Raw genomic sequence first — 11,790 nt, 5'->3', positions numbered from 1 at the left:
CCGTATCCAATTCCTGTTTGTCCTGTGCAAACTTGGCCTGTAAAGCTGATTCTGTACAGCTCCACATTCAAGCAGCGTAGGCCTGGCCCATTGTGACTGATTGCCCATCCCATCAGCCTCCCTGCAAGGTAGTATTTCTTCTTAGCAAAGGCCTGTTGGTCACAGGTAAACAGGAGGTCTCCATGTTTCCCTTCAAAGACCCCCATGGAAGACTGAACTTCCATCATTAGCAGTCTGCAATTAAGCATAAGTAAAGGAGAATATTGTTCTATGTTAAGACAAAGAATGGGAATTTCACAATTCTATGTTATAACATTAGGAACAATGAGGCATGCTCTTTGATGTACATACAGTACATCTGTATGTCTGAGATGACATAGAAGTCCTCTCTAGAATCCACCTTACATGGTGAGCTAGGTTGTGATGTATTCCAAGTTTATATAATGTGAAATTAATCAATGTCAAGTACAACCAGAAACATGTATTGGGTGAATACATATTGTTTATGTATTTATTTATTGATATGTATGTCGTTAGCCTTTTACTACATTGTAAAAGTATAGTTTTTCATTGTGAAAGAAGAAGACAGTGAGAATGAATTGCTGACAGGTTTGACAGAGGTTTACTATCAAGTGTAACAGCTTACAGGATGATACACAGAAGATATGCATACTATCATAAAGTAACTTCAGTGCAGGTGTTTTGCATGAGATGTCATTGGCCTTTAACTACAATGTACACAAATAGTGGTTTAACGTAACGTTATCAGAAAGAAGTCACTTGACATCATTATCTGAGGACATCAGTGTTCACTTAGTCTGAACAGTTCTGGGTCAACTGTGATTGGGTCAGTTAAGTTTGAATTTATAGGCTGTGAAAACCAGAGAGCGGAAATTATTTTACTATAACAGAGTGGCATTGTCGACGGCTTCCCACGTGACTGGAAGTAGAGTGGCATTTATCGATTTTTACGGCGCTTACGGCAGGGTTTATTGTTTGACAAAATTGAAAACAGCAACAGAGGTTTAACGTACCAGAAAGTGGCAAATATTGATACTTGTGGCTTTCCATACAAAGGACCAAGGAGATCTCCAGAGGGTGCTGTTGACTTAATGTGGTGAGGTTGATGAGCTACCTGGTGGGGAAGGATCAGTGTTCGAGTCTGGAGAGGGCAGTTTCTGTCACGTTGAAGAGGACTGCAGGCTGGTGTGGACATCCCCAAGTTTATTAGTTCTGGCTGCCAGAAACCAGAACCCTCTTGATCAGTTTGATTTTGTGATGTCACTTCTGAGAGGTCCAGCATTAGAAAAAGTGCATTTACGTAAGGATGAAGAAACTGACTAGACAAACAACCTGTTTAACTACCTTAGAGAAGCTTTTGGAGATAGGTGCAGGGCTTTGCAGTTGATTTTATAGCTGCAAAATGCTAAGCTCAGTTTTGAAACACTACCCAAACACTGTTGCCAGTGAGTTGCAATATCAGTTTGTGGAAGGTGTAAGAGATCCTGGATTGAGACCAGAGCAACGCAAATATGCATCACAACCGATACACAATGTTGAGTTGTCAATGCTTGTTAGAATCAAGGCTACCTTGAGGATGTCATGCAAGTTCTAGCTGTTAAAAGAAAAGTTAGTGCTAGAGGCCCAGCTGAGAAAAGTGTCTAAATTAATAATGTTGTGAGAGTTTTAGAACAGAATAAGAACAAGGCAAAATGGTTGCTGAACTAACCAAGGCAGTGAAGCATTTGACTACTTGTAATCAAAACCCTAGCTATACAGTAACTAGTAGACCCAAGACACTACCAAAGCTTGCAGCTGATGGTAAACCAAAATGCTTCAGAAGTCAAACTAAAGGTCTCATAGCAAAACCGTGCCCACAGAAGCTACGTAAAGATTCAGAGGGTTCCTGTGTTTCAAGTCAGTGGGGAAATGAGAACCCCTGGTTGCAGTGAGTCGGGCAATGCAGGCACAAATGTTAGACTCAACCAAACCTGAACTTACAAGAGAGTAAGTGATTGAACATGCAATAGGTCTGTCCAGTTGTTGAGCTCAGACCCAACAATGTGACAACTTGTTGCTTCATTATTTGTTGGGTAATGATGCTATGCTTGCTACTTCTAGCTGGCTCAAGATCACTGCTGCAAATGGGCTTGAAATCCCATACCTAGGCTATGTTGAACTAGAGGTCAAGACAATGGGCTTGGAAATCCCTAACTGTGGATTCTTGGTTTTAAAGGATTCTGATATTGTAGCCAGAACAGAACACTGTATCATTGGTATGAATGTCATCCGCAGATGCCAGCAGCTTGTTACAACAGAGTTTGAAACAGTGTTGGGTGAAACTTTGGATTCATGGTGGAGGCATGCCTTCCAGCAAATTGCGACATGTACTGTTGAAAGAAAATTCATGGCCAGGATTGCAGGTAGAAATAAGGCGTGTGTACCAGCAGCCTCAGTTGCAACAGTCATAGTTAAGCGCAACCTGTCAGCTGCAGACAAAGATTCACAACTGCTAATTGAGCCAGCAAATACACCATTTCCACCAGGTGTGGCTGTCATCCCAACACTTGTAGATAACCAAAGCCACAGCCACCCAGTACAGATTGTGAATGCCTCACAAGAGGATGTCTGGTTGTGTCCCATCTGCACTATCACCTCTACTGTTGAGTGTGTTGAAAGTAACCAACGCTGTGAAGTCAAGTTTTGTTGTATTTCTGCAGATGTCAAACAGGTTTCTGTGGATACCAGAAATAACCCGATTGTCAGCAAGGTACAGTCTGTATTAGACAAACTTGATATTGGTCACCTTGATATAAGCAAGCTGCTCTGTGTGCATTATTTGTCACAATTTAAGGAGGGGGGATGAGGCAGGAATGAACTGAAACAGGATTTATTATTGAAAAGTACAAAAACAAGGGAAACTAAGGGGGGTGTCAACAGACACTACAAAAACGGAAACATGATGACAAAGTAACAACTCAGGGATCAAAGGACAAAACAAAAACCACTGCACAAAGGCAGGAAAACACTCACGGGGAAAAAACAGGTAACACAGTCCAAGGTCCAGAGGGGGGAAAACAAGTCCAGGGAATCCGGGGGGAAGCAGACGGGGCCGAGGAGGACGAGCAGGGGCAGGCAGGGTTGAGTAACAGGCATGGAAACAGATAAGCAGGACACAGGTTGGGATCGATGCTGGAAACAGGTGGGGAAACAACGACGATCTGACAGAGGAAAGAGGGCTGAGGAGAGCTTATGTAGTCTGAGGGGAACACAGGTGAGTCCAATATGCAGCTGATTGCTGGGAGCAGAGGGAGAGAAGTGGCTGGTGGGCGGAGTCCAGAGGGAGAGCGAGAGGAAAATCCAAGACCGGCCGGGGCCAGGCCGAAACCATGACATTATTAGCTTGTTACGTTGATGTGTTTGCAGATGATGATAATGACCTTTGTTTTACTGACACAGTTAAACATGAAATCAAGATGGTTGATGACACACCTGTTACCCAGCCCTATCGAAGGATCCCACCCAGCCAATACAAAAAAGTCAAAGATCACATATCAAAGCTGGTAAAAAGGGGTATAATCCAGGAAAGTGAGAGCTCTTATGCATCCCCTGTAGTTATAGTGCGCAAGAGGGCGAGCAGCATCTGCTTATGTGTGGACTATACGAAAACCAAGAAAGATGCATTTCCACCACCACGGATTGATGAGCGCTTTGATGCGTTGAAAGGTGCAAGATACTTTAACCAATATAGATCTGGCAAGTCGATACCACCACCAACTTGTAGTAGATGAGTGTGACAGGCATAAGTCCCCGTTCGCAAAAACCCTTCCGGATTTTTAAGTATTTGCGCATGCCGATGGGTGTCCGCGATGCTCCTGGAAGCTTTCAGAGGTTGATGCAGGCAACTATGAATGACCTAATCTTTGAGATAATGCTAGTGTATCTTGATGACATCCTAGTATACTCCCCATCCTTTCAGTCCCACCTGGAAATGCTTGATGTAGTGTTTGCATGCCTAAAAAAACAGAGGACTCAAGGTTAAGTGGGGAAAATGCCACTTCCTTTAGCAAGAAGTCATGTTCCTAGGGCATCAGATATCTACAGGTGGCATTGCCTGCTAAGGTGGTAGCTGTTAATTAATGGCCAGTGCTATTCACCGTGAGAGAGCTGCAGTCCTTTTTAGGTCTGTGTAGCTACTACAGACGTTATGTTAAAGGATTTTCAGAGATTGCTGCCCCTTTGCATGAGGTAGTGAATTAGTGTCGGAATGTTTGCAGTTCAGCTAAGGCTAGTTTCATTCAGTGCATTGTGGGACTCTGACTGACAAAGGGCTTTTTACACGTTAAAGTAAAGATTTGTGACTGCACCAGTTGTAGGGTTTGCAGATTTCACTCGCCCTTTCATTCTGGAAACTGATGCAAGTGGTCAGGGTTTAGGCGCTATCTTGTATCAGGAGCAAGGGGGCGGGGGAAAGAGTGACTGCCTATTCAAGCAGATGGCTCCGAAATGCAGAAAGAAATTATAAAAACTACAGCAGCAAGAAGTTTGAACTTCTGGCACTCAAGTGGGCCATAGTTGAGAAATTTTGTGTACTTACTTGGCTCAAAGTTCAGTGTTCTAACGGATAACAACCCTCTGTGTCATCCAAAAAATACAAAGCTCGGAGCCATTGAATAGAGATGGGTGGCACAGCCAGCTTCCTTAGATTTTGATGTACAATATCAATACTGCTGAAGACGCTCTCTCACAGCACTCATTAGCAGGAGAGCCCACCACTGATAAAGATGACGAGGGATTTATTGATTGTGTTGCCATCTGTAACATGATTTGTAAAGAAACTCCTCTTGAAACTGAACTGGATACTGCTGGATTGGAGTGTTGCCAGGTCAATTAGATCAGGGCCTTGGGAGCTTCTAAGTGTCAGCTGACTGACAAGGAGACAACTGAGCCTCTGTCAGGTTATTCTAAAGAAGATCTGCAAACATTTCAAGTTCAGGATGCAGTGCTTGGTAAAAGACCCTATAGTTGCTGAGACACAGAGAAATTTTGCTGAGCTTTATAAACTGTATGGGGTAAAGAAGACACACACAACCTTGCATCATCCTCCTGGTAATGCACGGTGTGAGCGGTTCAGTTGCATGTTGCATGAGTTGTTGAGGACACTTTCAGCTAACAAAAAGCATTTGTCATATATGCCTACAATGTGAGTCCTCATGCCACAACAGGCTATTCTATATTCCATATTATTTGCTTTATGTAGTGGAACCACATGTGCCAGTTGATGCGCTTCTTGCCAATGAGCATCCTGGAGACAAGAAATTTGACTGGCTTGCTGTTTACTAGCAAAGACTCAAAGAGGCTCATGCCAGAGCTAAGATCTATGCAGAACAAAAAGAACACATTGCTCTCTAGTGTGAAAAGGTTAACTGTCCACCTGTAGATATAGGCTGGCACGTTTATCTGCGACATATGCCTGCGGGTTGCAACAAAATCCCAGATGCCTGGAGTGCAACTCTATACCAGGTTGTAGATATACCAAGGGAACACTTACACCGTACAGCCTGTAGAGGGAGGACCAGCAAAGAGGGCAAATAGACCCACCTGTACCAGTTCCCAGAAATGTGACAGGACGTGAGTGTGAGCCTCCTGTGTTCAGTGAGGCAAAGGCTGAATCAGAGGTCAGATGAGGAAAGAGAAGGGAGTTATGGTTGAAAAAATTTTTCTTTGGGTTACAACCAGAACTAAAAAATTAGAGTTTACCTGGGGAACTGTAACAGTGCATCAGCATATTCTGACACTGAAATGGAAAATGTAGAGCTGCGTACAGTTGATCTCAGAGAAGAAATGTCTGTTGAATCTGAGTCTAGGTTGCAACAAGACCAGGATGTAGAGACCCCTGTCCCAGTTGGTCATAAGAGATCACAACCCAGTTTGGAGCTAGGTGTTAAGCTCCTCATACCTGCTCTTCTGAGAAGTACAAGAACTAATGCAAGGACTCATTTAAACCCTTATCATGAGCCTAGGTCAGTTTTGGAGTCACTGAGCCTTGCAGTGGTATCACATATTCCTGCAGATTTGGGTACCGTATTATTCAGGGAAGCTCTAAAAGGAGTTACAAATAAGTACACTGTCACTGAGGACAGTGACAGTTAAGCAGGGGAGAATGTATCTAGGTGGAAAAAATGTGTGGTTATCCTGTCAATAAACCCTGTAAATAGGATGTAGTGACTATGGCAGATTTTCTGGAGATTTACACTTTGAGGGCTCCATCTAGCTGTTTTGCATGGTGGTGCAGTCTGTGAGAATTCAGGTTTTATGGTGAATTTGAATGTTTCAAATATATAGTAAACCTAAAGGTTGAATGTTTGGGGTCTCGGTTCACAAGGGCATCCCATGTCTCTCATCTCTTGAACTAAAAAAATCAGCATATATTTCATCTGAGGAATGCTGTATTGCCTCCCAGATCTGCTGTTTTTGTTGGTATGCTTCCACCCATCTAGAAGATCTCATTTAATAATAATGCATCCCAGAACAAGATTCTACAACCTCTGCATATCAAACACCTGTTTCATAAACAGGAACAAGTCTACCACCAGATGGAGACTCTTCTACTTGTGTTACAGTAATGATGCAACTCCTGCATCAAGTGTCTGTTTCCTTACATCTCATATTAAAGCAGCATGTGCCTGTACTCTGTGTGCTACAACTGGTGGTTTATGTGCAGCAAATGGGAATCATGACTGAAACTCTCAAACGCAGAATGCTGGTCACTCTTTGCATATAGGGTATAGGTTTTACACCTTAGAAGGTGACCTGGACATTCATTGACAGTTTAAACAGTGTGTTCACAGAAAATCTACGTTTACAAATGATTGTGTTTTCCAAATAATAAAAATTAGCTATTGATTTGTTTACAGTCAATTCAATGGACCAAGTTTGCCTGCTTGTGCAGAGATGTTGCACAATTGCAGATGAACTGCAGAACTTCAAACAGGAAATCCTCTTTTATCTGTGGTTGATCTCGTATCGTAGCTTAACCACAGCTAAAATGATTGGTACTAACTTCACATCAGAACTCAGAATAAACAAACCTCAAACACAGCCAATTGATACAGTCCTTGCTGCATAAATGACCAAAAACCTGGGTCACGTTTTTGTTCTCAGCCCTGGACTTGGTGATATTTTGTATTTGCTCACACTCTGCCATGATCCAAGACCTTGTTTTTGTTTATCTTGGTTTTCTTCTCCTTTTCCTTTATACACACCCCCTGACTATTTAATTCTATTAAAGATTTCTTGTACTTCAACTTCCCTGTTCTGTGTTGCATTCAGGTTCACTGTGTAATGTCCAAGTAAGCCGAGGTGGAAACACAGCAGGTAATAGTCGAGAGTATTCACAGTCAATGTTAACTTTTTTAATTGAACAGTGAGAATTAGCCAGTCATGAGAGGTGGAAGTTGTCAACTTACATACCGAACTGATCGCATGCTGGGTTAACAACAACTGCCACTGGTGCTGTTGATCTACAGGGTGCCAATGGAAACTAGGCTACTGTTGGTCAAAGAAGGAGAGGAGTAAGTCGTGCTCATAGGCAGAGAGTGAAGTGGAAAGGCAAGAATGTAGAAATGACACTATAGACTTTGAATGTTGGGACTCTGACAGTGAAGGCTACAGAGTTGGTTGACGTGATGCAGAGAAGGACGGTGGACATATTGTGTGTCCATGTGACCAGGTGGAAAGTTAGCAAGGCTAGAAGTTTAGGATCAGGGTTCATGTTCTTCTACCACAGTTTGTATGGGAGGGAGGGTGGGGAAGAGATGGAAATTGAAGGTGTAATGTTAAATTTTGTTAGTGGTTTTGGCCCACAGGTAAAATGTGTTAATTCTAGACATTGTGGAGAGATAGCTCAGGTGGTAGAGTGGTCGTCTTCAAACCCCAGGGTGAGAGTTTTGATTCCTGCTTCCTCTTGGCTACTTGCCGAGGTGTTCTTGGACATTGAAACCCTGTAGTAGCGCTGAAATGTACTGTCCAACCAAGTAGGGAATCAATAAAGTATTTAATTATTCTTATTCTTATCTGTAATAATGGGTGAATGCTGAGGTTGAAGCTGCCAGGCAGGAGATCTAGAGGAAGACCAAAAAGAAGATGAATGTAATGAGAGAAGACATGAAGTTAGTGAGAGAAAAGGATGCAGAGGATAGGATTAAATGGAGACAGATGATTTGTTGTGGTGACCCCTAAAAAGGAACAGTCGAAAGCAGAAGAAGAAAAAGACCAGCTAAAGGTTCCTAATAACCCACTTTATGAGGTAGGAGGGGTTGGTAGAGGTGTGACTATTAGATCTGTTCAGACCCTCTCCTTCCATTGTTTCACCTAACAAGATTATTCAGAGAAGATGTGATGTGAAACCAACATGGAGGATATATTTGTGGTCTCCAACCAACTATCCTCAAATTCGACCTAACAAGAGGTCCAGTTGAAGTCCCCCAAGCTTGGGGATTTATAAATTACTTTGGGGATACATGTTTTACACTATGAAATCAGGGCTCCAAACAGCTTCAAATGGGGGGCTGCACAATAGGTCAGTTTTTAGAGCAGACTGAAGCTGAAGATGTCTTTGTCTCATCCAAGCAGAGATGTCAGAGAGACAGGCAGAGATGCGTGATGTGAAAGTAGAGTCATCTGGCAGAAAGGACAGGAAGAACTGTGTGTAGGTTTGATTCCTGGTTCCTCTTAGCTACATGTCTAAGTGTCCTTGGACAAGACACAGAAATCCCACTGTAGCACTGATATGTACTGCTGGCACCTGTCCAGAAATCATATTTTTGAGGAGGACATGTAATTGGTAAATATGTATAGTCTTAATGTTATTTAATGTATTACTCAACTGTTAATTGATGCTGATTTCCACATTAAGTGAGGGTAATAGGGTTGTTTTAAACAGTAGGTTAAAGTATAAAGTAATACTTTAGTTAACATTAACATCTTTAGTGGATGCATTTGTTAACTGTACTTACCTGTTAATCATAGTTCATTACTGCTTTAAATAATGCCAATAATAAGTGTTACCAGTCTAACAGAATAAAAACAGCATGATTGACCTATTGTATAGTGTTAAACGTGTTAAAAGAAGGGAATACAGTGTTTAGTTCAGCCATCTGCTGAGACTATACGCTCCAAAAGAACAACAGCATTATTAGTGTCAGCTAGTGCTCGATAACGTAGTACATGTATGCTGTTGTTTTAACATTCACACATGGTCTACATTAAAGTACACCACCACTGGTTTCGAACCTCTAAGCTACAATCAACACGAGTGTACATATACTTTATATATGTCAGGTTGTGGGCTCAGGTACAGTTTATCATGTGTCCCTTCGCATTCTCTTTTTTAGTTTTTTAGTCTGTGCCCAGAGGCCCAATATTTTACAATCTATCCAGGGTTGTATGGATGCATCCTCTGTTACAGAGTGTAGACAGAGTACGAATTTAGTAAGTTATTTTAGTATAGTTAGTAAGTAATTTTGAAGAAGTATTAATAGGAAGTCCTCTGTGAACAAAAAGCCACAAAGTTGTCTCTCGCATCTCAGAATTCATATTTCTTTTATAGAAAACACCATCACCCTCACAGAGAGAAGGAACCGTTTCTTTCACTTCTAATCTGCCAGATCATCAACAGAGGAGAGGATTTAGACAGAGAAGACAGAATGAATCAAACATCCTGTACTCCAGTCAGTTCTGACTTTGAACACAAATTCCTGCCTTCTGTTTTTATCTTGGTGTTCATCATTGGTCTGGTAGCTAATGGATTGGGATTGAAGTCTTTGCTGCACAAATGGAAAAAACTAAAGATCATCAACATTTTTGTTCTCAACCTTGGAGTTGCTGATATTTTGTACCTGCTCACACTCCCGTTCCTGATGGTGTACTACTTCATGAAGAGTACATGGATCTTCGGAGATGTATTCTGCAAGATAACAAGATTCTGCTTCAATCTGAATTTGTATAGCAGCATTGGATTCCTTACCTGTATAAGTGTGTACAGGTACCTGGCTATTCTTCATCCAGTCAGAGTCCGGGGAAAATTAACTCTCACTCATTCTGTGGTTATCTCAGTCATAGTTTGGCTGTTGGTGAGTGTTCAAAGTCTTCCAGACATGTTGTACACCAAGAACTTTGGAAACAAATCTGAGAATTGCTATGATACAACATCAACAAAATATGTTGATGATTATCTGAAATACAGCCTTGGACGGACACTCACTGCATTTTGTATCCCATTCCTCATCATAGTGGGCTGCTATGGACATTTAGCTGTAGTTTTATGGACAATGAAGAGAATTGACAAGGTACAGAAACAACAAAGCATAAAACTGTTGTTCATTTTGATTCTTCTCTTCTCAGTTTGTTACATCCCATTTCATGTTTTTAAGAACCTCAACCTCTGGTCAAGAGTTCTGACCGAACAGGAGAAATGCCACAAATGGAATGATGGAGTCTACATCGCTCATCAGATAAGTCGTGGTCTTGTTTGTCTGAACAGTGCTCTCAACCCTCTGGTTTACCTTCATGGAAATGAAGACATTGGTGTTCAGTTCAGACAGCTGCTCCAGCGAGCCCACCACATGGTAAACCGGGCACAGAGCTGGAACTCCAGCTCTTTGCCTGTGACGCAAACTGCAGACGAAGTTTAGAACAAAAGAGTATGATTTGGAATGATTTTTTGAAGATAAATCTATGCAATTATGTCTTAAAATAAAAAGCTCTGTCCTATCTTGTATTTACATTTCATGAAATGGAAAGATTCCTGCCTGTAGCACTTTGCTCTAATGTTTTCTTGGCAACTTAGTTTTTTTGGTTGCCTTGAACCTCAATTGTGTGTACACCAAATGACAGAATGTATATGTAAATAGCTCCCATAATTTCCTCCTTTGTCGCCTTCATAAAACAATTTTGTCCTTATTTTCATAAGCTTATTTATATTTCATTTAAAAATAAACAATAAACTCCTTCAGTTTTTATATGAATTGAAGTGTCTTATACTTTGTTAATTAATTAACACAATTACATTGTAAAATCACCATTTTTGAAATCTGCTGAGATCATAAAAGGATTATTGCAATGTCTCATGTATGTTTCAAGGGTTTCATTTTGTGTAGAGCAGTGACTACGGCTAATAATGCATTCTAAAGATGATTTTAGGTGTACTGGATCAAAGTGTTCCTGCCATACAAACGGGGTGGTGGAGAACTGTAGCTGAGGCTATAACCACAGAGCTGGCCCCTGTAAGATCCGTCACAGTTGGGGTGTGCTGGGGCTGAGGCTGTACCACCCTTTACTTGTTCCAGAACATGATCTTTGGTAAAGTAACCTTACGCTACTGCCTAATGAGAGTGACTGGAGTGGCTGTGCTCGTAGGCATCATTCAGAGATCAGAATCAGAGATAGTCTCTGTTGTTGTTATTGTAATAACCAGTGGTTATCTTATTTTTCAACAGTGATATGACCTGAAATAAAATCTTGCCAATGAAGTTATTGTAGGTACAGCAAGTCCAGCAAAGTGATACAGATTATCTACTAGAATATTACTGCAGTGATCAATATGTTTCATCTGGCAAAACAACAAGCTCAACTGACTAGCTGAATATGCAAATGACCAGATTTTTCCATCCATGCATTTTATTCATCCCAGATTGCATGGCCAGAATTCATTGGAATCAAATTGTGAAAGAGTTGTTCAGGGAGCATGAGACACAATTTTCAACCATGGATTGGCCACCACAGAGTCCA

At 41.5% G+C, this 11,790-nt stretch overlaps 1 protein-coding gene across 1 annotated transcript; it reads left to right on the top strand.

The window, feature by feature from the left end:
• Positions 1 to 9,707: 9,707 nt before the first annotated feature.
• On the top strand, positions 9,708 to 10,694 carry LOC113167738 (P2Y purinoceptor 1-like). The gene has a single exon (XM_026368560.1). The coding sequence runs from the start codon at positions 9,708 to 9,710 to the stop codon at positions 10,692 to 10,694; it is 987 nt and encodes a 328-aa protein (XP_026224345.1).
• Positions 10,695 to 11,790: the final 1,096 nt, after the last annotated feature.

Source organism: Anabas testudineus, chromosome 7 (genome assembly GCF_900324465.2).
Source record: "Anabas testudineus chromosome 7, fAnaTes1.2, whole genome shotgun sequence".
Classification (NCBI taxonomy): domain Eukaryota; kingdom Metazoa; phylum Chordata; class Actinopteri; order Anabantiformes; family Anabantidae; genus Anabas; species Anabas testudineus.
This window is presented reverse-complemented; position numbering and strand designations above follow the sequence as displayed.